Source organism: Channa argus, chromosome 5 (assembly GCF_033026475.1).
Source record: "Channa argus isolate prfri chromosome 5, Channa argus male v1.0, whole genome shotgun sequence".
NCBI classification, from domain to species: Eukaryota; Metazoa; Chordata; class Actinopteri; order Anabantiformes; family Channidae; genus Channa; species Channa argus.
In genome coordinates this window covers 6,409,526-6,436,680 of record NC_090201.1, presented here as the reverse complement: position 1 = coordinate 6,436,680, position 27,155 = coordinate 6,409,526, and the positions used below count along the sequence as shown (strand labels likewise).

Sequence of the window (27,155 nt, the reverse complement as noted above, 5' to 3'; positions counted from 1 at the left end):
CGCTGCTAAACAAAAAAGACTGACATGGACACTGGGTGTGAACATCTAAACAGTCATTTCCAAAAGAACAACTGCTGTAACTCTGGTAACTTGTCATGAAGGCGTCAACAGCTGTAGTCTGAAATGCTGTAGATCACAGTAGACTACAATGTATTTTGCTTTTGACAACTAAAACGAGACAAATAAAAGAAACATCATGACAGGAATTAATACTAGCAAAACACTACTAAGTAAATAAATCAATATCTAGTCCCAAACTCATCAAACTAAGTATGTGCTAGTATTCGTTCTACAAAGTGGTGCTATTTTTACAAGACACTGTATTATGCTTTTCAAAAATGTCAATCAGATAAACAGTCAAGCAGAAAACGAGGAGTTTCTAGTAAAGAATCTTATTACTCTCAGTATATTTTGTACATGCATACAAATTAGTCATTTCATCCATGAAATCCAGCTGCAGCCAAGCATAAAATATCTTTGTGACTGCTTTCAGCATTGAAAAACAGTTCATGTATCCTGTATAATGTGCACTGTGAACAAATCAAATCAGTACAGTTCCTGTCACGTCTGGTGATGATTAGTGTGAAAATATGCAAATAAGTGAAACTGCATCATGAAGATTGCAGGTTGGATGGTGATTATAGTGCTGTGTGGGCTGTTTGGTGAGTGATAGAACAAAAGGGCAAAAAATAGGAACATTTGGCAAAAGAAAAACAATGACTTTGTATGAAGCATACACTCTGAGATATCATATTCCTTATATAAATAAGGGCAAAGGGGAAAAACAAAACAAAACAAAAATGATAAGCAAACCAAATTATTCTGCATCTGCGAAGTAATCGGTGGATAACGCAAAACAGAAGACTGTGTGACAATATTATGACTAAGTGGATCTTGCAATTTGAATTGTTTATTTAATAAAAGGACGTATTAACATTTCATACTAACCCCCTGCTGTCTGTGTAAGTAAAGGTAACAGTTGAATGGAAGCGGAAAAAGGCTGGATTTTCAGACTTCCAGTGAATACTGAGTCACGCATTACAAGAAAAAAAGGGTGTAACAGCTTAGTCTATCACTAAAGATACATGTTTTTTCTAGGATGTGGTCAGAAACTACTTCTACGGTATTTTGTTTGCTACACATTTACCAAAAGGATTATGGCATTTTGTGGAGGAAAAACAGTTTTTAAGCAATTACGTGGCTATCAATACCAAACATTTATTTGAGATCTATCAATACCAGAATACTAATTCTAATAATTCTTGTTTTTTTTCTCAGACATTTTCTTTTCAGAAATGTTTGTATCAATAAAAAGAAGAACTGAAACATCACATATACGTAAGCATTCAGACCCTTTACTCAGTACTTTGTTTTTTTGGCAGCTATTACAGTCTTGAATCTTTTTGGGTATGACACAACAGGCTTTGCAGACTTGGATTGGAGGAGTTTCTGCTTTCTTCTTGGTAAAAATTCTCTCAAGCTCAGTCAGGTTGGACGGGGACCATTAGTGGACAGCCATTTTCAGGTCCCTCCAGAGATGTTCAATAGAGTTCATGGTGCTGCCACCATTAGGATGGTATTTGGCAGGTGATGAGCCTCTAAACATAAAGTTTAGAATTTAAGCCAAGTAGTTTAATTTTGGTTTCATCAGACCAGAGAATCTTGTTCCTCACAGTCTGAAAGTCCTCCAGGTGCTTTTTTGAAAACTCCACGTGGGATTTCATGTGTTTTCCCATATCTACACAGGATCTCTGGCGCTTAATCAGAGTGATCATCAGGTTCTTGGACTCCTTGTTGTGGAAAACTTCTTCCATTTGAGAATTATAGAGGCCACTGTTGTCTTAGGAACATGCAGTACGGCAGAATTTTTTCTGTATCCCTCTCCCGATCTGTGCCTTGCAATAATCCTGTTTCCGAGCTCTGCACGTAATTCCTTTGACGTAATGGCTTTTGCTGTGATCCAGTATACATTGTCAGCTGTGAAGCCTTCTATGGAGAGGTGTGTGCCTTTCCATATCATGTAATAGGTGGACTCCAGTCAAGGTGTAGCAACATATCAGCAATAATCATGAGAAATGGGAGTAAAGGGTCTTAATGCTTTGGCCAATGTAATATTTCAGTATTTCCTTTTTCATTTGCAAACATCGTCTAAAACTCAGTTTTCACTTTGTCATTATGGGGTACAGGGCATGGAATAATGAGAGAAAAATGAACTTGAACGACATAATCAAATTGAAAAACGAGAAGGTCTACAAACTTTCTGAATATATATAGGCTCCCTGTTAGCAGCATATTTATTATCAATATTAAGAGTATAATATTTTTAAATGTGCACCTGTCAGACTTTTGTGTGTGATTTTTACATGTTTCTCAGTCCAGTAAAACAGATTATTCCATAAGACTAACATAACATACTTGCGTTTTTTTCTCCATAAACAGATTTTCTATCTATAAATCAGTGACAAAGTGATAGGTGGGCTAACCAAGATGAATTTCAAGTGCACCAATTAATATTTGCAGCTACATTTTAGATGCACATGCTACATTTCAAAGAATTTCATATTTGACCTGTTTATATTTTGCTGTTTTGCACAGTTTTTTTCCAAACGTTTTGTCCATTAAAACAATTGGAAAAACAAACTAACAGTATAACCACCTGAAATTATAAAAAACAAAACCGCTCATTACCAACCTGCAGCCTCTCAATAATGTTTCTGTAGTCTTTTGAGGTAGTCAGCGCAGAGTCTCGTCTGGAAGTGTTCTTAGCTGATAGTCTCCAGTTGAGGATGCTCTTCTGCACCACATTATTGGACTTGACAAACAAGTTGTTCACCTGACTGTCCAGGTCAACTGGGATAGCAATTGCTCTGCTTTTAGCTGGGTAGAATGAAGAATAATGATTTAATGCTTTCACTATGTGTCTTAATTGTTTTCCAATATACAGTGCTACAGTAGTACATAAGGGGGGGGGGGGGGCAGTCTCAATATCTTACCCACGTCTGAGAGAACTTTAATGCAAGCCTCCACTGAGGCCTTCTGGACAGGGTTAAGCCAGTTACAGTGGTATACCCTGAAAACTCCCTGAAGCAGTTGTACAAATACTGGTTGACGAGTCTGTAAGACACGGAAACAAGTGAAAAACAAGGGGGAATAACTGTGAACAAACTGAACAACGTTAACTATTGTGTTCCTTCAATAAGTTGAATTCATAACTCCATTCGTGCGAAACAATGTGAGGCTACTATAGCACCTATGGTGGAAGGGACTACTGTGTAGCTTCAGGTCCTGTACCCAGCTGTTAACAATCATGTGCACTCCCAACATAAAAACCCAAATAGAGAGCATGACAAATGTCTACCACCATGATGAAAGCTCTATCAGCTGGTCTCAGTCTTACAGTACAATAAATACCTCTGTTTTCTTTCCAAGAATGGCAGCCTGTTGCAAGAGAAACAGGGTTGTGATGTCTTTATGGATTGGTAAAATCTCAGTAAGCAAAATTCTCAGAATGTGCAAAGTGTTATATAAAAATAAAGTCCATTTCTGCTGGAGCTAACTTGAAACAAACAAGTTAATATGACAGGCATGTGTTGAATAGGCAACTTTCCGTAAATCTACACCACAAAGTTGCTGCACAAGGGATTTGGCAATCTATGTAGGGTATTGGACAAAATTTATTAGGAAAGTTGTGGGCGACAGGACATCACTACACGAAAGTCTAAGAAAGAGTGGCCATGTTGCATCAGTACATCGTCTGCACCATATCCCAGCAAAGACCTTGTGCAACACACCGACAGCTCTGGGAACAACAGAGTCTAGGTGCTGACTAAGCTATGAAAACATGAAAACCCACACAGTGAAGATACTTCAGTCGAGGCCTGTCGACACACAAGTTACACACCCAAAGGTTGGGAAACAAAATGTGAAGGAGAGTCACTGTTACTTACATACATATGACGAGCAAGCTACATAAAAAGAGAATGTGATTTTTTATCGTACATGTATATGTACAATATGTAAGAAAGCCCTGCTTACTATACTGTTTCCACCTATTTCAGAGTCAAGCCTACACATGATGTCTAAACTTTATATTGCAGAGGTAAGACTGCTTGTTTCAAATACTGCACTCTATAGACCTGGTTACCTGCAGGCTTGTGCTCTGGTCAGAGAAAGGGGAGCTGAAGAAACATGTGACAATGCTCATGACTGTCTCAGTTACATAACGCTCCAGCATAGTATCCGCATGCTTCCTGTCGCTTGTGTTGTTGCACACCTGGGAAAACACAAAAATAAATAAATACATTTAAATAAAGATATTTGCATGATGCACCGCTACTGGATCACACGTCCTACATGTGGGTGTTAGGTAACACATGTTCCCTGCATTCTGTGTTGAGCTACATTTATCTATTGATTGATTGACATTGTCAAATACATTGTGGCTTACTCTACAAATGTCCACCAGAAAGTTCTCAAACAGCTTCCACATATGGTTGGATGTATAGATCTCCTTCATCTCCACTTCGGTGTCAACGTAGCAGTGGTTAAGGAAGTTGATATAGGCAATCTTCACCTGTTAGAATACAAAAATACAAACATTATCAGGTACATTTACTCTGAAATACCTATTGTAAATATGTCTGTTTGGCACACAACGTGTGTGCATGAACAAGTGTCAGTGTTCTAGTTGAACAGAAAGGTGTCACCTACAAAATTACAGATATATTATGCTTGGTCTAGTTTAGGATGGGATCCCCATTTGTCTTACAACACCCATAAACTAAAAGGAATTTATCACATGGAATTCTTTTAGATGCATACTTAGTATTTTGAGAAGGTGGATGGTGTTACTTATCTGAGCCGACAGAATATGGACAGATCATGTATAGACTTTAAAGATCTAAGAGCTTAATTTGATATCTGTTATACTGGACCAAGTAATAAAAATTGGTCCATATAATAGCACAAAAGGTTCCAGATATTATCCAGTCATTAGTTATTATAATTAAGAGTTACTGTAAAGCTAAAAATGCTAAGTCATCTAAGATTTTGTTATCTGTGCAACACCACTGTCACTGTCATAAGCTGACGGGCGTTGTTTAAAGCCTGATATTGCACTGACATGTTAAGGTCAGCTTTATCAACTAGAACACATTATTCCAGATAAAACCACTTAATGATAACTGATGATGGATTGATATACTCCATTTAAGATGTAACTCCTCACATTGCACAACAGGATCAGTGTGATTTATTTCTTTTTTTACTAAATAATATTTAAAATAGAAAGAAATAACACTATTATTCATACTTCAGGAATGCAGTCTTCGTGGGTAACGACTCGCACGATATCATCCAGGGGCAGCAGGGAGTTGCACTTGATCTCAGTGTACACATTCTTGCCTTCAGTGCAGACAGCCAGCAGTTCAACCAGGTGGATGTGGTACATTAGAGGGCTGTTTTCATCCATGCGTTCCCTCTCTGAGCGCATCATCTGGACTAGGGTCTGGAAGGAGGCACGATCGTTGTAGAAGACCAAGACGTCCTCACCTGAGTTCACCAGCTGAATGGGGGAGGCCAACATAGCTAGTTAGGAATGTAGTGTATCACTATCACTTGTGCCTTTACTTCTATCAGTGACACCAACATGTTGAGCTAATAGATCATAGAACAGACCTCAGCCATGACAATGTCCTGACATTTCTTAATGAACTTGTTCTCGGCCTTTACGATAGTCTGCAGGAACTTAAGGTACTGGACATGTCGACCATGAGTCTCTGTGCAGTGGACAAAGTGCTGAACAACACGCTCATTGATCTCGCTGCACAGCTGGAAGTTATTCATGAAGATGTGCTGCATGGTGACTGCCTCTAGGATCTGAGAAAAGAAAATAGGGGGGAGAACAAGTACAATATTTAAAATATGAGTATTTTTTATATGTTTTCCCAGAATATAATTTCAAAAGAGATATCTGTTATATCTATGCTACTCACCCCTGGGTTAAGAAATAAGTTGATATGTTTGTGGAGTAGTGCCTGGTTCTGCTGGTTCCCTGCACAGAAATTCTGCAGGAACTCATGAGCCAGTTTCATGATCTCCTGCATTCGGACATCTTCACCCTTGTGCAGATGACAATTTTTGACAAATTTAAATTGACATTAAATAAATCAGGAACTGCAAATGTGCAAACGCCCCAGTATGTTTTGGAGCTTCCTAATTTTACAGTTTGTAACCACGATCAGCTCCAGTGTTGTACCTTCTCATAGGGAATTTGTAGGAGTTCCAGCACCACACTGTGAGCTCCCATATTCCTCAGCAGCCTCTGCTGCTGTTTCCTACTCTTCTTCCCTGAACTTCCTTCCTGGACACACAGTTTACTGAGGCGCAGCAGGATCTGATCACAAATAGAAGAAAGATTTTAGTTACAGGCAACAGGTCAAAAACATGAAAAGATCAGAAAACCAATAATCATACCTCTTTCACAACCCTGTAGTTGTAACTGCTGGTACTTTCTGTATTTTTGTCTGAACCAGGCAAATCTCCCTGTAATACAAAACATGGTAAAAAAAAAATGCTCTTTATGTTCAATAGCCATGCTCTGTTATGACCTGCACTGAGCTGACATCACTCATTTCATGCTTTCCTTTTGTAAATGTCCACCAAAAGTTTCATTTTTCCATTCAGTTTACCTTCTTTTTGTTTTCAGACTCTGAAGGTCCATCTCCATCCATCCCATCTTCTCCTTGCCTCTTATAAACCCACAGTTCAGACTTTTCCACAATAGAACGCAGCTGGTCAAGGTCTGACTTGATCTGCTTGTAGTTATCAACATCCTGACTTGTCACCAGCAGCTGGACCTATATTTTGAAGTTAAGGTAAATATCCATAAGCTCAAATAGTGTTTCACTATAATAGAAACTTATGAGCCCAGGTATGTGCTCTATGAGACATTCAATGGAGTGTTCAATTCAATAAATGGTGGAAATTACTTGTTTGAAGGCCATGAGGACTTCCTGCCTCTGGCTGAAGTGTCTGAAGAGCAGGTGAAGTGCTCCAGACACGAGAGGAGGGTAGTCATGCATGGTCAGGTGCAGCAGAACCCTTAAGAAGGTTCGACCACCATGGTCATCTAGGTCTAGTGGAGTGTTTTCCTCACTAAAAGGACAGTCAAACTAAAAAGTCACATATTTTTTCTTTACTTCAAGCTACTGCTAAAACACTTTGAGGTTGCCAAGGATTACCTTCCACCAAAGATTCCCTCTGCCTGTTCTTCAATTTTCTCAAAGTCAAGATTGCCTAAAGCGAGTTAAAATGAAACACCACATGAATAAATAACCAAAATAACTTTTGTATTTTACATTGTTTTCATTACGTAAAGTGGTTTTGTACCTGGCATTTGACCTGTTATATTATTGCTTCCATTCTGACTGGCAGTGTTGTCTCCTTGAGGGTTGTTCTCATCAAACTCATGTTTGAAAATACAAAGAAGGCAGGAGATCCTGTAGTCTAGCCGTACATTTAAAATAAACTGAAGGAAAAGAGAAAAAAAAGGTTACAACAAGGACAAATGTCTCAAAGTTTGGTTTTGAAGAACCATTTTACTACCTAACCTGCAAAATCTCAATGATCTTGAGCTTTGTGTCCATCACCATAATGTCTTCTCTCTCTGGCTCAGTCTGTGTTTTTACCACATCTCCCTCTGGCTGATGAGTTGTCGTGGTGGGCAACAAGCCACCTCCTCGCAGCACCACCTGGGTCATGAGCTCCCCAACTCCATGAATAGACTTCATTACATTGCTGCTAGCTACAGTACATAGAAAAACATACAATGCCCTCCATTGAAACATTCAACCATACAGAGATAAACAATATGTTTGAGAGATGATGTTTCTTTCTTTCTTTATCTGAACAATGTAAAAAAAATTCACTTTTACACACTACAGTTAACATCAAGGGTATTTCAAATGTGTCAAATTTAGTTTTCTGATCATTTTGCACTTTCGTTATGACTCATTTTCATATAAAGTACTTTACATATACAAGAAAAAGTAAACGAATTTAAACATTTCCTGCAAGACATGTTTGAGACAAAAGAAAATCATAGACTAGTACAATACGTAGGACTATCGTGACTCTCCTGAAGTGGTGATAACACATCCATGATAATAAAGAAAAACGGTTCCTGAACTACATTCGTTAAGCCCAGTGAAGTGGATGTTTACCTTTGTTCTCCTCTCCCTTTTCTATCTTGTTGATTGGGTAAATGGTGGTTACATGTACACAGTCTAAAATGTTCAGCAAGATCTTTGTCAGTCGAAGTAGGTCACTAAAGTTGTAGAACCCAAAGTATATGAGGTTCCTTGCAAGGTTCACAACCTATAGAAAAGAAATTCCAAAATCATGATTTATAATTATTAAAAACAATGCAATATATCATCTGGTCATACCATCCACAAACAGGCTGTACCTCAAATGTAAGTTTGTTTTTCTCCTTGTCAGAGAAGGGAATGTTCTGTGATACCACCTCTCTCAGATAGTTCTCTACAAAATCCATTGTTAGGCAGAACCGCTCTTTGATCTCATCTCTGGTGGTTCCATCATTGTCATAGCTGCGTGATTAGTGGAGAAAAAATATATACATCTGTGAAAGACACATCTTTGGAATAGTAATAGAAGTAAGGCAAAAGTATGTATGAACTTACTCATCAATAGCAATCTTAGAAGGTATTTCAGACCATAGACGTGCATATTTGACAGGTGTAACTTGCTCCTGCGGGTCACGGTCTACATGCATGTGCAGCATCAGGCGGCAGAAAGACGCTCGCAGGTCAAATGGCAGGTCCTCATCGGACATACAGCGCAGGATCAAGTCCACATCCAGCTGACCGGAGATTTTGTTAATGGCTAGGTACTGACGGTCCAGACACATCCGGGCAAAAAGGTTCAGCTGGCATCTGGGGGAAATATTATGCAAGTTTGTAGTTATCAACATCATGTTTTTTTTTTCCAGAATTAAACTGTTTACATAGTCATTATCCTAAAATATTACTCTGTGCCTCTGTGGAGTACTCATTGTAAAAACATTGTAGTTAGTAGTTAGTAAACGTCTAAAAATAAAGGCAGAAATGTACTGAAGTATTGTGTATTGAAAAATTAAAATAATAAAAAAAAATCACTTATTTGAACCACGTTGAACTGCTTTGGGTTCTACTGTACATCAACTATGACTCCCTCATTTAGATTGATTTTAAATTTAAGATTTGAGATTTTAAATCGCACACGATTTCAAAACAGTGCATCCATATTGCTGTTTGTATAACCACAGGTATTTCACCTGTAGTAACTGACAACATCTTGGTCCTCCTTCTGACCCTCTTTTGCATCTTGGGCCAACTCCCTAATGCTCTTGCTTCGGATCTCCTTGCTATTGTCTTTCCAGAACAGCCACACTTCCTCTTCATCTTCTGCTTCCACTGGGTTGTCTCCATTTATAGCATTCTCAATTTCAAACCTTGAAAGGACCAATCTGGTAAACAACACAGAAATAAATGTAAATGAGCATTTAGAAATATGTAAAACTTTTTATAATGAAGATAAATGAAAAGCTAACTTTGTTTCAATGAGGATGTCCGCATTGGTAGGGTCCAATACTGCATTGCAGATAAGCTCCTGTGTAACTGGGATGGACTTGTTCATGGAGACACACAGGTCTGAGAGGTAGTCCAGAAACCTGGGTAAAGGTAAAGATCACAATACAAGAAAAATATTTCATACAGAAAGTTGTTTTGCTTACACTTTCAGTACTAAGACAGTTTAAATATTAAAAGGGCTTCATTAAAAAAAATCTGAATCAAGATCTGATTTGCATATCATTAACAGCGTTTGACAGGATTTGCCCCATCGACACAAACACACATTAGCTGTCAGCAAATTACCTGCAGTGGCAAAGTCACGCACAAGTAGTTCCACACATACTCCTCTGCACACATCACAATACATTTATTTAGATTTACAGTACTTAGGAGCTATTTTGCAAGCCACACTGACTCAAAATTGGCCACAGCTTTTGCTTCTATACCAGGTTGTGATACCAGACAGGGGATGTCCCTCCCGGTAAGTCTCACCTCGGCTCCCGGTTCTTCCTCACTAGGGTGACAAATGTGTCTATCTCAGCAGCAGTGATATGTTTCTCCAGCAACTTGCGGTTGTTGTGGAGCAGAGCTGTAATTGTGTCTTCTGCTAGTACATCATATCCTATCTGCTTCTGCATGAAGCGGAACTGTTTGGCTATGTATTCCTGCAAAGAGAAGGTCAGGTCATCAATGCAATGAATAAGACTGAATAGAACTGGGGTCAGAGGGGAGGTGAAAAGTTCACCCACCTGGTTCTTTCTGTAGTCCTGCTGGGAATGGCGAAGCACTCTGTAGCAAAGCCTGCAAATATGTCTAAAAGGAGCGTGGCGCTGGTCTCCAAGCTCCTCCAGTCGTAACATGGGACCATCACCACTGTCTGTGAATGGGGCTTGGAGAAGTTTGAAAATCTGCGATGGAAATTGAGAGTAAGTAATGCAACTGTAATTGCAGATAATCTTGAAGTGCATTTACAATTGCTGAGGTTTGAGGCCAACCTGTTTCAGGATGTTCTGTTCTCTCATGAGTTTTTGTCTCTCTCTGTTTGGCTTGTTAACCATGATCTCTAAAACATCCTGCCCACTGTTGGGGATATCCACCACAAAGAAAACTAGATCTTCAAGAAGCTTTGTCACAAATCTGGAAGGTAATTATAATTTAACATCAAGACAAAGCAAATATACAGTATACAGTAAAACAATACAGTATTGTTAAAACAAATTCAATGACAATGTTCAGCAAGTATTTTTGTCATCTTTGATTTTTCGATTTGTTGGATATTTATAAGTAAATAATATAAGTAATATGTTTGTATAGTATTTTAATTCTACAGGTGATATTTTGTGTTTCATACCTCCTTTCATTTTGTGTAATGGTACCCTTTTCCAGCTTTCCAGCAATTGATGCTAACACTTTACTTGCATCATTGGCAAAATCTAAATCACGCACTTCTGCTGGCGGCACTGGTACAATAGCAAAAGCTTCCTTATCTTCTTTTACTGCTGATGTTCCAATCTGGAAAGTTTTATTGTTGTAAGCATATATGAGAAAAAACGGAAAATCCGAAAACTTCAGGAATACTACAGTACAAATCATGACTTCGACATCACCAACTTACCCGTAACATAACTGGTTTTTCCTCCTCTTTGTCAATAGGGATGTTGGTACTGTGAACCCATGTGTTGGTGCACAAGTGTCTGAGCCTTACATAGGAGCTCCTGAATGTAAAAAAAGGAAATTGTAGGAGTTAATGAAAAAACAAAAGTAACTGCAGGGCACAGTAGAAAGTAGAAAACTAAGGTAAATAAGATACTACTAAAAGCAACTGTATTAGTTAGTTTTTGTTGGACAATTTCTTACTTGATTTATAATTCTGTATTTCTTATGTACGCACACACACATTTACATGCCGATATTTTAATTAGCATATGAGAATATCTATCATGAGGGCGACAAAATATTATAACAAAGCCCAAAAATCCACCACCATAAGGCCTCCAAAATAATGATAAATGATCCTAAATTAACATTTCTCCAAAACAGTGTCAGCAAAAACAAAGGCTACAAAGATGGGTTTTATACTATTCCATACTGTGGTACCCTTGTACCTAATACAGTGATAAACCACTATATTAGTAAATCAGTTTCTATTCTTCTTATTAAGAAGTGAGCAAGGTATGTAAACAAACTGTCTGGTTAGGAAAGAGACGGCTTACAATTGCTTTCTTTAGCCAAGTGTGTGGCATGAGTACAGATTAGCCAGTAGGGACTTGCACAGTGTCATCGCTCCTCCATTAAACACTTACTAAAATCTGAGCCAACTACAATCTTCATTCTCAAAGCATACAGCCTGCTTCACGTGTATGAGTAGGTGTGTGTTTGGCGTGTCAGGGCTTTCGCACAGACAGTAGCCATATTCTTGGCAGGCATTACATAACCACCCTCTGAAGCTAACAGGCTTACCTTTGTGCATCAGTCCTCCCAGGCATTTATTAGTCGCCTGGCTAAATGTAAACAGACTACTGTACGTTATTTCAGGTAGATGAGGAAGGTGCTAGCAGCTAACACCCTGCAGTGTGTCAGCATGCACCTGAAGATGTAAAACAATATAGGCTTTGATACGGAGGTAGAGATGCTCTGTTGTTATCTATGAGGGGACGGGAACAATTACACTAGCGCAATTTCAGTGCCATATATTCCCTCTCACACTACACTGTCAAAAAGAATAAATGGTCAGGGGCTAAATCAAACTAATAATATATGTTCGATACAAAGCTTAGCCCAAAACAAAACAAATATGTAAAGAACTTGCCTATAAATCACATTATTCCCACACAAAATATTTGTTTTCACTGCATTAAACCCACAGTTCAAAATAACTAATTTTAAAACAAACCTGTGAATGTGAATAAAGACCTGATTCCTTGATAAAACATTCATCTCCCAGATAATGTGTTTGAGTGAGAAGTCATGTGCAGTGTTTACACAAAATTTGGTTTGTGGTATATAACAAGACCTTAGATGACATTTTGAAATTTAGTTTTTTACCATTGCCCACTATCCATTTTTACTCTCATACTGGTTACAATAGTTTCCTGTTTAATGCAATGTAGGGACTCTCCAATCCTAGTGACTGTATCATTTAAAAAATGACCGGACCGACGAACTAAAATTGACACACAAACAGATGAACAGAACTAAATTACTGAATTAAATAAAGTTTGCACGAATGAAAAAATTAAATAAAACAAACAAAATACCCCACTGACAACACTCTTGCTAACAGTCCTTTCATTCTGCTGTTTTTGATTTAACCCAACGGGAAGGACAAAGAACCGATCTCTCATTTGAATGCCACTAAGTGACCCGAACAGTAACTGTTACCAAGACATATAGTAGCAGATCATATATTATTATAGGGCTCTAATCCATAGTTGCAATAGCAAACAAAGTTTCATCACCTCAGAAAGTCCTGGCCTTGCTGATTATGATGATGTTCCAAATTCCCCTTCAAATCTAAATGAGTCAAATGTTTACTATTGTCAGTTTGATCTGGTGTAATCTTTGCATCACTGTGGTCTTTCTGTTATAATGTAGTGTTGACATATCTGTAATTCACCCTGTTTTTGCCTCATAGTTTGCAATATCCCTGTAGAGAAATAAGGGGTCTCTAACATTGGCTGGATGAAGCAGATTTAGCCTGGGTCATTTCTATTTATGTAAACCATAATTTACATTTTTCAATCTGTAGTTGTAAATAGAAGAGTAAAGGTTAGCATCCATGGTTCCAGAGGAATGTATACGTGTGGCGCATATGTTATACCTGGGCACCATGGAGTCCCCGCCTCTCAAAGTCGTGGGATCCAGCTCAAAGATCGAGGAGATGTCCATTCCGTCAGGAACTGGCACCAGAGTGTACATGATTTTCTCTTGTGGAGCTCGCAGACGACCTCGCAAAGCTTCATTATCTGCATCAAGCTTTAGCAGGAAAATGAGCAGTGAGAACAAACTGTGGTGAAGTGCAGAGAACAATCCTCAGCCACAACGAGGCCAAGTGCCAAGTTTTCACTTTAACTTACTGACACCACCGAAACAGATTTAATTTTTTAGTTCTAATTTCTAATTTCTTATTCTCTACAAATTATATATACATATATTAGCTTATATATATATTAACTTTAATCAACTCTGTTGGGCCTCATTGGCATATAGCTGAAAAGCACTGCACAAAAGTAAAGGTCTGCCTTGTTTTTTTAACACTGCCACCTAACGGTAATTCACTGAGCCACACATCAGTTAATATGATGGAGAATGGTGACATCCTGTGGTAATCTACTGCTACTAAAATGAAGGCACAGACAACCTTGATGAAGAGGTATTTATGCCTAGGAGCACTTAAAGAGAAAATGAAAAACAGAAGGATCCATGGGCAGACATGATAATGAAGATTTTTACGTTAGATTCCTCCAGCCAAGTAAAAATCATCTGACAGTACCTGGAAATTAAAGGGCGTAAAGTCCGCCACCTGAAGCCAAAAGCAAAGATCCAGCAAAGAATTCAACGGATTAGATCAATCGCAATCCAAAAAACTAGCATGACATTGCTAACCACTCAAATAGAAAAAGATCAGGCTAACTTACCGAGGACCGCTGCTCAGCACTCTCCTCCTCAAAATCTAGGTTCACCTGGAAAACACACCCACGTTAGATATTCTCCAAAGCTTAATTAAATTCATATTTTGGTTTGCATGCTCTAAATCTGACATCCCTACAGAATATGTCTGTACCACACAGATTTGAATCATGCAGGCAACCACTATTTTGCTGATTTCAACATATAATTCATACTGCAAGGACAGATGCAATTAAAAGCCCTGAGAAGTATAGATGGCTAGATAGTTATAACAGCGTGACATAAGAATAAAGAAGTTGATACATACCTCACCCATTTCAGCAGCCAAGTAACAGCCAGTGGCTAAATGTTTAAACCTAAACAAGCTGTTCCAGTAGCCTGCACCTCCCCTACATGGATCATGGTGGACCACCTGGTAGTGGCAAAACCCACAGAGATAAAAACATTTTGCAAAGTGACAGTTACATATATGTGGGACTATTTCTCCTTGTGAAATAACAGTAGATTTGCTGCAAGAAAAAGTCTGCAAATCATGGATATAACAGCACAAGGGGAACAAAACGTTTTCTTCAATTTACAAAGTTTGAAAGTTAGCGGGGCCGTTGAAGTTGCCTCTCAGCTGAAAGCATTTACATGGAACAATGGCTATGCATCTCGGCCCTCCTTTCTTACAGTGTAGTCATGGTCCAGGTAAAATGGGACACAGCCTATGGCTAAAATAATGGAGACACTTGTACTGACTAAGAATTAGAGTCACGTAGATTTAAGCACCTCAGTATTATTACGTAGCCATCTTAGTATCATAATTTCTGCCAAAACATGGTGTCCTAACCTCTACTTCCCACAGTGCTTTGCTGCTGGTGGCAGAAGTAGCAGACTGCCGGCCGGTGGTTCTAAGAAAAACATACTGCTTCTTTCTGTGGTCATCACAAGTGAGGAACTTCTCCTGCTCTGCGTGGAACAATCGCACCACATCACCCTGCAATTAAAAACAGTACACATGCATGTAGAGACATTTTTTACCTTAATATACATTTCCCATGTTCATTAGCCAGTGGATCTTCTACGTTCTATCACTGGTTTATAAACAATTAATAAAAATGCATGTAGATAGATAGAAGACTCCTTATTTGTCGTCCATAAATACGTGGCTACCCACCCCTTTGAGTATTGTTTCCTTGTTGTCACTCCATTTCATGAACAGAACAACCTTCCAACTTGTGTTGCAGTTTACAGAATTAACCTGAGGCAAAAACAACATTTTTAAGATGGGTCATTTTTATGTAAAGTTTATGTAATTTTATGATTGTTAAGTTTCATATTTTACTGTAATCAAACAATTCTCGTGGTCAATTTACTTTACAGCAAGGTAAGGCCAACTGTGTTCATGTACCTCATTGCATCCTGGGTTGTCAACTAGCTGATGGCTACTGGCGTGTAAAGGCTGTCCAGCATTCACAGGATTAAGGACCACTTTATCTCCAATAACCACCTGCAGGGGCAATACAAATACAGATACTGCTTACAAACAAGTATTGAAATGAATAGGAATCTGCAGTCACATCAAGTCAATATCTAAGTGTAATTTCCAACATTCAATTTAAATCCAGCCTCCAACAGTAAAGTAATATTAAAACAAAAACAAAAACAAAAAACAATTACATCGAGTCCATAGTTATTAAATTTCTTTTGTCAATACCGGCTATTCCCTTTCTCACAAGATGTTTAATATTATAAAGTTGGGAGATCTGGATTATGTGAGCCATCACATAAACACTAGAGGGAGTAGTAGCTTCGATAAAGCATCATCATAATGGTGCTTTCCTGAACCACAGCATCACTCTAACTAAAAGAGGAATGTGTGTAATTTGGTCTAAAAATATTACATACATCTGTGTTTTGCGTTTTAGGATTAACTTGCCAACAGATTCTCTGTATGGTCAAATGGATCCTAAAACGATCACTTAAGATGTGAGAAATTGGCACTGAATCTCATCTTAACATTACTGGATTTCAGTTTCAGTCAGTGTACCTAAATGTTTTTATTGCTTGTGAAACACACAAAAAAAAAACTATCATTATTATGTGCAGTTGTTCCAACAAAGAAACAAAAAAACATTTAGGCCTTTGATTTAATTCTTCATGTTTTGACAGTATTCTTACACAGTCTTCTGTTCCTGTCTTGACCAAGACAGTGGCATCAGATGGAGTCTGTCTACAGGCTCTGTCCTCGTTCAGATGACATATTTCCATAATTAGATTACTAAAGTTGAACTTATTTAGACAATTAGCTGCCAGAATAATTTGCAACATGGTCAGAAGAGTAAATGTTCACAAGCACAAGCATATACTGTTTCTTTGACACCATACTACCTAGATAGTGCTTATGTCCAATGTTAAATTCAAATAGCAAAGTTGGACATGGGATATGATGCCTTTGCTCGGCTCCTTATTTTTATGTAGTTGCCAGGTTTGGCAACTACATATAACCAATGAATGCTGACTTAAGACCTCACATGACAACACTAACCAGAATTCTAACAGCTCCATAAAAGGCTTTCTACAATTTTGGAGGGAATCTCATAATGACTACATGAACAATAAGCTTGTAGTCGAAGTTCCATATTGTTAAGGAAGGAAAACAAATTCAGTGACATAGACTTGAAGACCGATAACTATATGTTCCTTAGCAGTTCCTTATGCTTGGAATGTCAAGCATTACAGCGTTACAGCAGCCGAACTGCTGCTAAGACTGGGTTTCTTGTCGTTTCTCTTGAAATCATCCAGTCTGACAAAGGCAAGCTACAAGCCTGCCCATGTGACATCTGTTTTCAAACCCGCTGAAAAGCCTAAAAATAAGCCCTTAATTTCTCCTGCTGAGCATAATTAACTTGAATCCCAAACCCTACTCTACCCACACTGTCTCCCAGGGATCGCAGCTTGTAGAAAGGCTGAATGTAGAACCAGGATCCCTCATTTCCTGCTGAGTCCAAGGTCACTCTCATGGCATTCTTCTCCAACAGTGCAGGTAGGCGCTTGTTCACTGTCAGGTATTTATTGCTTTTCAAGTGTAGTAACTGTTGGCAAAACAAGAAGCTGATTGGCGTGATTAGAACTTACATTAGCGTTATCAGAAAGAATAACAGTGGAACAAGTGCGGTAAGATGTCACAGGTTTGCAAAACAGGTCTACTAAAGAAATACCCGACTGACAATATGCGTCTTTGTAATGTGGTTTGTTTATGTGTAAACCATTTTCCCATAACTCATCATGCAGCTTAGGTTCACCCATAATCAATTGTTTAATCAACATGTAAGACTGGATAAAACACTTTCTTAACATGAAATTATATACTGCCAGTAAGTGTTACCATTATTACTTAAGTGACAGTTCAGTGCAGCTGGACATTCTACATTTAACACTTGCATGCACCTTGTGCATGCCAGGGATGATCTCATAGCTGTGTGCAAACCATTTCTGTGCAATGAGTAAATATGATAAAACGATTCAACAGACAACCTTACAGCACACCTTTTTCTTGCAGCAATTATTCAAAACTCCCTACTGATCAAACTGGAATTACAGTCAATATTATCAAGTTCACAGTGTCATATTTGTGATAAACATCTAAATATTGCGACTGTTCTCTAAACCAGGGCACCTTATCTCATGGGTTTCTTAACACACCTGGATGACATTTCCATACTGGATGACTGTTCCCAGCAGCTTGCGGTTTTCAGACTCATTTTGTTTCTTCTCCAGGTCAGCAGCATGCTAACAGAGAGCAAGTGGCAGAGGTGCAAGAAACAGTATTTACAAAGTTTAGCCTTAGGAAACAGATATACCACAATCTAGTGTTTAATACATGGATTTTTCGAAATAATTAAGTTAGTCTTACATGGAGTTTGTTGAGGAGGACTGTGTCAGTAGTACTGTTACCTCCAGGTTTTGCAGCCTTCCAGAATTGTTTTTGTGCCGAATATCTGTTCATAGGACACAGTTTGAAAAGGCAGTCTAGGGAAAGAAAACAAAAGGGAAAAATGTAGTAAGCCAAACATCATCATTTATTATTAAAACTGGATGAGATAGACTGGCAACCTATCCAGCGTTTACCCAGCCTCTCGCCCTATGACCCCCCTGCAACCCTACACGGGATAACGTCTCAACTTTTTTTGAATTGGGGTTGTTTTTAAGAATGGAGATTGTCAGTAAAAGACTGGCAGATCCTTCTGTAGAATTACTTAGCTGTAGAGCCGTCACATAATTCAGGTTCTAAACAAACACTAAATGTGTGATGCAGTGAAAGATGCAGGTACTGTACCATCTCAGTATAGCTCAATCGGTTTTGTTTAAACAGTGTAAGTTGAGGGTGCTAGGAAGCATGGGAAGCAGTGTCACAAGATCAAAAAATAAATCACCACACAGGATGTGTGGTTTCATTAATTAGTATTCAGTGGCTTTACAAACACAAACACGCACACACAGTATTGTTTATTAACAAGTATGGGGACCTGGTGAGCTATAACCAGGGTAAAGATTACTACAGTACTATGACATTCTCTGCTGGAAATGCGGTCAACACATTAGTGTTCGGGGATTTACCATCTTGGGACACGGGGTAGAGGAAAGACAAGAGGAGGACAAGGACCAGTAGAAAAAACAGGGCACTGGGAGAACATCTCTCTGATAAATGAGGATACAGAGAAATTCACAACCACTGTGTCAGTCAGTCAGTGACTTACATCTCACTTTTTTTTTGTCCTTTCGACTCATCATATAAGTTCAGGGTCGCCACAGCAGATCGTTGTCCGCACGTTGGTTTGGCACAGTTTTTACGCCGGTTGCCCGTCCTGACGCAACCCTCCCCAATTTCTACCGGGCTTGGACCGGCACTGCGCAGCTGGGGAGGGGAATGGGCTGTTAGGGGTTCAGCCTCTTGCCCAGAGACACTTCGACATTACATCTCACTATAAAAGTTAATTCCCCTATGAAACAAAACACTGCAGCGCTGCTGGTTGTTCCACCTGAATGACTTACAGTATGTTCACCAAAGACTGTAATGATAAACACATCCTCAGCTATGTTCTGTTTCGTTTAAAAGGAATAAATGGTCGCACTGGTCTTTTGCCTCCTCCTGTTTGTCTGTCTAATCTCTGGACTCAAGACAGAGATGCTCATACCCTTTTCTCTCATCACACCTTTTGCTCTGGAAATTCTGATTAGTGAGCCAGTCTGCTCACACTTGCTACTTAGGCTATTACATAAACCACTTTACCAATTTTATTTATTTATTTATGAATATAAATTGAGCTGGGTTGTAAGAATGGCCTTGGAGAGAAACAGGTCTTTTCAGAATCACGTTTATGCCGTTAAGGTGCTGTTAAATAATGTGCCAGCAGCTACTGCAATATGTATTCTTTGTTATTTCAAACATCATAGGGATCTTTACATTTATGTTAACCACTCAGAGATCAGTATGCTTCTACTATACCACACTGAGGGGAAAAATATAGATAGGGAAAAATAAATAAAGCTTGAAACTTAAAGACATTTTAGTTCCACATTATGATAATAGCTAGTTAACTGCCTGGAGATTGAAATATTGTAAAAATTGAACACTCTTTGCATGAATCTCTTGCAAAAGTGTTCAGCCAACCTTTATTGACAGCCAATGAAAAAAAATCGATAAAACCTGCTAAATGTGAAGAATATAAAGTTCTGAATTTTGTTTGTGTTTTTGTTTAATAATGACAGGTGGGGCAGAGCTGGAGCAGTATTTCGGACCCATGTCATCATTTTGTACTAGTTAATGACAAATATACTGTACATTTACTAAATGACTAAAACATCTAAATCTCACTACACAAAAAGTACAGTAACATTTTATTGATTGACTCCAATGTTAATTATCTATAATGGTTTGGAATACTGTATTTGTTCAGGTTAAGGGAGGTCTGTATGGTTTTTGTGCTCAATGGCCCATTTCTGCTTATATTATTTGTGACAACATAAACCTAGCATTATATTATAGTCAAAACTCTTTTTTGCATACATAAAGTGAAAAACACTTGTGTCTAAAAGAGAAATCAGCTCCTTGCAAACAGCTTAAGTGTGCTATTAATACTTAAGAAGGACATTAGGATTTAGTCTTGGTATACTGCATCTGTTTAAGACTGGCTTTAGTAAGAGAGGTGAGATAGCAACCTGTAGTTGGATTAAACATGAGGTCACAAAAACTAAAACTCTTAAGTACAAAAGTATGTAATGTTTAACCACTGGCCTTTTTCTAGCTCATAACTTCACTATTTGCACCGCCTTAATATCAGTCACATACTTAGTTTAGCCAGTATCACTCTGCTGTTACTGCAGTCCTATGTTTGTAAACTACATCTGTGAATATAATTTGAATAGCTCAGTTAGAAAAAGACAAGTGAAGTCTTACTTTGCATCCTCAACTAAAAAGCCAGTGTCTTGTTTAGAACCATAAAATACTGTTACCTATCTACTGTTCACTCAGTCAAATTAAGTACTTCCTGATACAGGTGAGTAGCAGGCCTTAGAAGGGGTCAGTGCAGCTAGCAGCAGATAATGCAGAAGATAATGCAACGGTACCTTTTGTTGCATCAGTATATTATACAATAAATATACGTAATATATCCACAGTCATTGGCTAGCAACATATCCGGAACCTGAGCCACAGGAAATGATTGGTTTAGTAAAAGCTGCTCTGTTGTGGAATCCCTTATGTGTTTAAGTATGAGGGAACTTTATCACATAAACAAATATTGAAGCAGGTTTAATGTAAATTAGTGTGAATGAGCTGTTTTTTAAAGCAATAAGAAGCAACCAATAATATTATGTGAGGCCAAATCATTTATGGCTCACTTTAAAAGCACCTTAATTATTTAATGTTTCTAAGGGAATGGTATCGAAAGACAACATGCAACATGCAAACACAATCAAATTCAATTAGTTTGCAGGGCATTAACAAACTGCCGTCAGCCACATGAGGTAATGTTATATCAAGACAACACCTTTAATATTGTCAGTACAAGGGGGAACTGCAGGCCTGCAAATGTATATCTATCACTTCAATCAGAAACAGCTAGCATGCCCCCTTTTTAAATAGAACCTTGTATTTTAAAAAAGTGTTTACTGTGTGAGTATTAAACACATAAAGAGTCTCCCGATATGAAATATCCACTCTTGACAGTTAAACTACAACTTGAACAACTGTGGCTCAAAGAGTTATTTGCAGACATCTTGCAGTATGTGCACATGAAAAATACTGTACGTCTTTGTAAGAGACTTAATATCATTGGTATTAGACTGATAATGTTTTTGTTTTACCGTGCTACTCATGTTAATTTACTCTTCTTTTAGTTTGTTTTAATTTGTTTTTTCAGTGAGACAGTTCATAAATTTGATAATAGAGAGAAATGCTTCTCGCATTAAGAAGCCAAAAGACTTTTACACTTTATTTGTCTTGCACTGATAAAGCCCCAGCAGGGCTAATTGTGCTGTTCCAATGCCATTGTTGTGTTTCTTACAGCCATGTCAGTTCCGCTTCTGTTATGGGAAATTTCCATGTGCAATCCAACCTATGATTAGCAACTATACCGGTTCTGCACCTTCTGTAAGACAACTGGAAATGCATTATCATGGCAAGGGACGCCCTGACACAATCATCCAGTAAACAAGAATGTTTGGATGGATTCAGACTAGCCACTGAAAAAACTAGCTCATTACAAATTACTAATTCAAGTCACACTTTACCGGAAGGGGAAAAACCTTTGGAATATAATGTGATACAGTACAAAGGCCCTGCAAAAATATTACTCATGTACTGACTCAGTTCTTTTCTACACTTAAAGGTTGTATTTTGTTGTGGTGATGTACTGGACTTTTTTGTCCTTTCGGCTTATCCTGTAAGTTCAGGGTTGCTACATGGGATCATTCTGCTGCATGTTGATTTGGCACAATTTTTATGCCGATGCCCTTCCTGAAGCAACTCTGCCCAATTTCTACCCGGCCTTGGATAGCCACTGCACACCTGGGGATGTTGATGAGCTGCTGGGGGTCCCATGTCTTGCCCAGGGACACTTCGACATGTGGTGGAGAAGACCGGGGCACGAACCTCAGATGCTATGGACGGTGTGCGCAAACCTCTGACCCTATAGTCAGTAGGTGGCCACTCTACCAACCGAGCATTTACTGTACAGTCACTGTGATGAGTCAAATGTTTTGTCATGACCACCCATCACACAAGACTGTCACCAAGCCCCAATAAGACATCTGTTTAGATACCAATTAGTCTAAATATAATGGGATACCACGGGATAACGTTTTTAATGAGAACAGAAGCTAAAACAAATCAGCAATACTAAGGCAGTTGAAATGCATAAATATAGAACATATATTGCATTTTTAACCAAAATCTCGCCAGCAAGTCTGTGCACATGTTCTCACTGTAAGGTCAGAGCCTGTTATTAAGATGTAATGGCAGGTTGCTGTCATGGGACTGACGCTTAACTCTACTTGGCATTCTGCCTGAAATAAACCATTTGTTCTGAGATCTTAGGACAATAACAAAACATGTGGTTGAAAGAAGGGTATGCCTGCTGGACAGCATCACTGAGTCATGACAGACTAGAAGAACAGAGACCTGCTCATCACAGGCCAAAAAATAACATTTCCCATCTTTATAAAAAGCAGTTTAAATGTGGGATCACCTAAAATAAGTAGTTTTGCTACATGTTAGAAAAGGTGCAGCTAGTTTTGTAAATGTTCCATGTCGCATCAGTTGGCCACTTAAAATAATACCTTATCAGAGACCTTCCCAGCAAGCTGGATTTGTAATCACATCACCTGTCATTTTGGTTCTTACTTTTTTCTTTTAACCTAAAATTTGTTGGATATGGGGCTATCCACAGTTTGGCCTCAATCCCCACAAAGAAATTGTTTTGCAGCCACTTAAAAAAAATGCATCTAAAGCAGGTTTGAATGATTTAAGCCATTTGCTTGGTTGAGTGAGGTCGGTTATGTGGGCAGCTTTTTTTCACCATAATTTAACTGCCACAGCCTCACTGGTCACCAGAGAATGTTTAACCTGCCAGTTCATAGGTGATTATTGCTGTGCATGGTCAAAAGATGGAACAGCAGACTCAACATCTCTGGAGCAAGAACAGTCAGGGCTGTAACACGACATAAAACAGACACTCGACCCAGCTGACAATACACACAGAGGACACCACTACAAAACTTGAACATCGTTCTGTATGGACCTAAAGTCCAGAGTGTGGTACAGTGCAATGAACACTGCACTACCACCACCGAAATCCAAAAGTCAAAGGGAAAGAATTGACAGACTAATACCAAGAGAAGCACAACAAAATTCTGCTTGAAAGTACTGTGTTGGATAAAACAAATGACAGACTGAAAAAGGAATTTCCAATAGGCAAATCTTCACAAATCTTTATCATACTGAAAGAGTTTGAGAGAATCTGGCAGGAAAGAATGGGATGAACTGCAAATCCAAATTTAGATGGGCCACTTTATGAGAAAGTGTGGTGTCAGAATTGACCCTTATAACTCAGTCTTGGTACTTAATCCAAAAAGCCAAAACTGAAAGCTGCATACTGAAAAGACTGGTACATGTCCATAGCATTCCTGTGTAGACTTTTTTTGATTTCCCTTCAGGTCTACAGAATGAAATGCTCTTCTATTAGGGCCTGCTTCTGTTCCTTCTACACTACAACTGACCCATCTGACAGCATTAAAGAAACAACAACCTGGCATTATGATGGCATTAAGTAGGAAGTTATTTGGAGGCCTTACCTCTGAATTTCTTAGGTGGGTTGTTGAGGTCACCTGTGTCTGGTTGTACCACACAGCGGTCATCTACAAGCCTGGAGACACAACCATCAGTTTGAGTCAATTTTTTTTAAACAAATTCAACTGTTTATTTTAATTAGAACTTTCAGGAAATTTCAAGGATAAAGACTGACAACCAACAAGACTGCACTTGAAATACACAGAAGATTTTGTGTCGAATGAAACACTTAACATTACTAAGAAGAATGGTCCATTCTTACAAATGTATACATATGAATCCACAAGGTAATAAACTTATTTAAAAAGGGAAATTGGCTGGGAGTCCCTCCTTATCCAAAAAAGGGAAATATGGGTCTTCACGGTCAGTAAGATCGAAGAAGGGGTTTGTAGAAGTGTATCTTGACTTCACAATATTTCTCAAGCATTTGGACTCTACCAACTGTCAGGCAAATTCTGTACAAATGGAGAACATTCAACACCACTGTTACCTGCCCCAGGAGTGGTAACAGGGATTAATCTCAATGCTTATGAGTCTGTCATGTCTGATTCTATCTGTGAAACATGGTGGTGTCAATGATTTGGGCCTGCTTTGCTGCATCTGGACCACAACTGCTTTTATCATCGATAGATAAGAATTCTAACAAACCCATGGGAGATAGGAGATTTCCCACAAATACAACAGTTGATTTGGTTCTGGCCCTTCCATTCAGTTGCATCTTTTTATAGGTCATGAGTATACACTTCACCACAGAAGCACTGTCATCACACAAAAAGAAAGCACCAAGCGTGAGAATGTCCTCTATAGGACTGATCATAGGTTAGCATTGATTATACCAGCGTACTGACGCGCCAACATCCAAAGGGAGGTTACTGTTATCGAGAGTCAGAAGGTGATCTTTTTTTTTTTTTTTTTCATTCTGGCACAAAGCATCACGGCTACATCTCCTAGTATGAATGGGTGCTATTCTCTCTGCAGCAGCAGAGGTCCAGGTGGTTGCAACTGTTTTCCATGGGTTACATTCGGTATGCTAACAGGAAAAGTAACACCTACTGTATTACAACAATGCTATTTATAGTTACATCATCTTCATGTGATTAATAGTGTGCTTACTGCAGCAGTAGGGGGAAATGATTACCAGGCGTAACAACATGAGATGGGACGTTTGACAAATGAGCCCTGTCATCGTGGCAGTCTTCAAAGCTTGCACACATTTGTTGCCACGGTGGGTGACACACAACACTAAACTGTGAAAGAGCATGGTTTCTGGGAGCTGGCTAGCACATGGACTTGGCAGTCCTTCCGGTAAGCACCAAACAGAGCAGTGACACGGCAGCATTTGTCCTATATCCATTAGGTATCTACTGGATTAAGAGATTTGTATTTAAAATTTTACATTGTTCATTGATGTTCACCAAAGAAACACTCACTTTTTACAATGCATATAGCTGACTGAGGTTAGAATGAAGGAAAAGGAGAAACACCCTCTTATTAAAAAAAATTATAATAACCCTACAGTGATATCAACATTTACCAATCTAACATACACTCCCCTCTAAAAGTATTGGAACAGTGAGGCCAATTCCATTAATTTTGCCATAGACTGAAAAAATTTGGGTTTGACATCAAAAGATGAATATGAGGCAAGAGATCAACATTTCAGCTCTTATTTCAGGGTATTTACATCTGGATTGGATACACGGCTTATAAGATAGCACCTTTTGTTTGAATCCACCCATTTTTCATGTGAGCAAAAGTATTGGAACAGAAGAATACTTAATATTTTGTTGGAAATCCTTTGCTTGCATTAAATTCACCAAACTTTTCAATTCTTCTTTTGTGATGCTTTTCCAGGCTTTAACTGCAGCCTCTTTCAGTTGTAGTTTGTTTTGGGGGGTTACTCCCTTCATTCTCCTTTTTACCAGGTAAAATAAAATACATGTTCTATAGAGTTTAAGTCTGGAGATTGACGTGGACAGCCTAAAACCTTCCAAATCTTTCCCCTGAGGACTCCTGTGTTGTTTTGGCAATGTGTTTTGGGTCATTTGGGTCACTTGATAAAGGATCACTGAGTTCTTTTTTCTGCCACCATCATGTGTTACATCATCAATGAAGATTAATGGGCACATCCCAGAAGAAGCCATGCAAGCCCAAGCCATGACGTTACCTCCACTGTGTTTCACAGATGAGCTTGTATGTTTGGCATCATGAGCAGATACATTTTTACCCAACATGAGCTTTTTCATCACTTTGGCAAAGGTTAATCTTTTTCTCATCAGTACATTAAACTTTGTCCCAGACTTTTTGAGGCTCAAATTCCAGCCTGGCCTTCCTATTTTTCTTGTTAATGGTCACAAGTGGTTTGCATCTTCTGGTGTAGCCTCTCTACCTTTGTTCATAAAGTCTTCTGCCAACAGTAGGTTGTGATACCTTCACTCCTGCCCTCCGGAGGTTGTTGCTGATGTCATTAACAGTTTTTTTAAGGTCTTTCTTTACAGCTCTCACAATGTTTCAGTCGTCAACTGCTATTGCTTTCTTGGTCCACCCGTTCAACATCTGTTACTAATAACACCAGTGGTTTGTTTCTTCTTCAGGACATTCCAGATGATTGTACTGGCTATGGCCAATGTTTGTGTGGCTCTGATTTATTTTCCATCTTTTCTTAGATTCACAATTCCTTGTTTTTCACCCACAGACAGCTCTCTGGTTTTCATGTTGGTTACACCTCTTAACTATAAATGCAGTCTGAATAAGCAAAACCCAAATCTGAAAATGAGCGTAAACATTCAGTGCTATTCATTGTTTAAATAATCCATGTCATAGGACACACCTGGGCAACAAAACACGGTCACTTTTGCTCACAAAAATGTGCTATCTTCTAAGCTGTGTATCTGATCCAGATGTAAATACCTGGAAATAAAAGATGAAATGATGATCTCTTCAGTCTACAGCAAAAAATAAAAGAATTGGCCTCACTGTTCCAATACTTTTAGAGGGGAGTTCAGGCTGATCACAAGTGTGCAATAGCTGGCCAATTCATGTTGGGAAGTATACAGTGACAA

At 38.6% G+C, this 27,155-nt stretch overlaps 1 protein-coding gene across 16 annotated transcripts in view; it reads right to left on the bottom strand.

Moving 5' to 3' along the window:
* itpr1b (inositol 1,4,5-trisphosphate receptor, type 1b) overlaps nt 1-27,155 on the bottom strand; it is a 75,114-nt gene that overhangs the window by 45,034 nt on the left and 2,925 nt on the right. For 11 of the 16 annotated variants that reach the window (XM_067505584.1, XM_067505587.1, XM_067505590.1 and 8 more), the window contains exons 3-37: nt 24,099-24,169; nt 18,160-18,275; nt 17,949-18,035; nt 17,180-17,338; nt 15,655-15,753; nt 15,421-15,504; nt 15,094-15,240; nt 14,569-14,673; nt 14,270-14,314; nt 14,125-14,154; nt 13,453-13,607; nt 11,248-11,347; nt 10,984-11,144; nt 10,628-10,769; nt 10,382-10,540; nt 10,125-10,297; nt 9,611-9,730; nt 9,335-9,526; nt 8,703-8,954; nt 8,468-8,609; nt 8,223-8,376; nt 7,611-7,804; nt 7,390-7,528; nt 7,242-7,296; nt 6,990-7,155; nt 6,690-6,857; nt 6,475-6,543; nt 6,257-6,394; nt 5,994-6,119; nt 5,677-5,877; nt 5,312-5,563; nt 4,448-4,573; nt 4,145-4,273; nt 2,994-3,114; nt 2,693-2,877 (exon numbers count right to left, since the gene is read on the bottom strand). In XM_067505584.1, coding sequence (XP_067361685.1) covers nt 2,693-2,877; nt 2,994-3,114; nt 4,145-4,273; nt 4,448-4,573; nt 5,312-5,563; nt 5,677-5,877; nt 5,994-6,119; nt 6,257-6,394; nt 6,475-6,543; nt 6,690-6,857; nt 6,990-7,155; nt 7,242-7,296; nt 7,390-7,528; nt 7,611-7,804; nt 8,223-8,376; nt 8,468-8,609; nt 8,703-8,954; nt 9,335-9,526; nt 9,611-9,730; nt 10,125-10,297; nt 10,382-10,540; nt 10,628-10,769; nt 10,984-11,144; nt 11,248-11,347; nt 13,453-13,607; nt 14,125-14,154; nt 14,270-14,314; nt 14,569-14,673; nt 15,094-15,240; nt 15,421-15,504; nt 15,655-15,753; nt 17,180-17,338; nt 17,949-18,035; nt 18,160-18,275; nt 24,099-24,169 — 4,762 coding nt within the window. The remainder of the gene's footprint in view (nt 1-2,692; nt 2,878-2,993; nt 3,115-4,144; nt 4,274-4,447; nt 4,574-5,311; nt 5,564-5,676; nt 5,878-5,993; nt 6,120-6,256; nt 6,395-6,474; nt 6,544-6,689; nt 6,858-6,989; nt 7,156-7,241; nt 7,297-7,389; nt 7,529-7,610; nt 7,805-8,222; nt 8,377-8,467; nt 8,610-8,702; nt 8,955-9,334; nt 9,527-9,610; nt 9,731-10,124; nt 10,298-10,381; nt 10,541-10,627; nt 10,770-10,983; nt 11,145-11,247; nt 11,348-13,452; nt 13,608-14,124; nt 14,155-14,269; nt 14,315-14,568; nt 14,674-15,093; nt 15,241-15,420; nt 15,505-15,654; nt 15,754-17,179; nt 17,339-17,948; nt 18,036-18,159; nt 18,276-24,098; nt 24,170-27,155) is intronic. The other 5 variants (XM_067505589.1, XM_067505594.1, XM_067505601.1 and 2 more) reach the window with 1 other exon arrangement.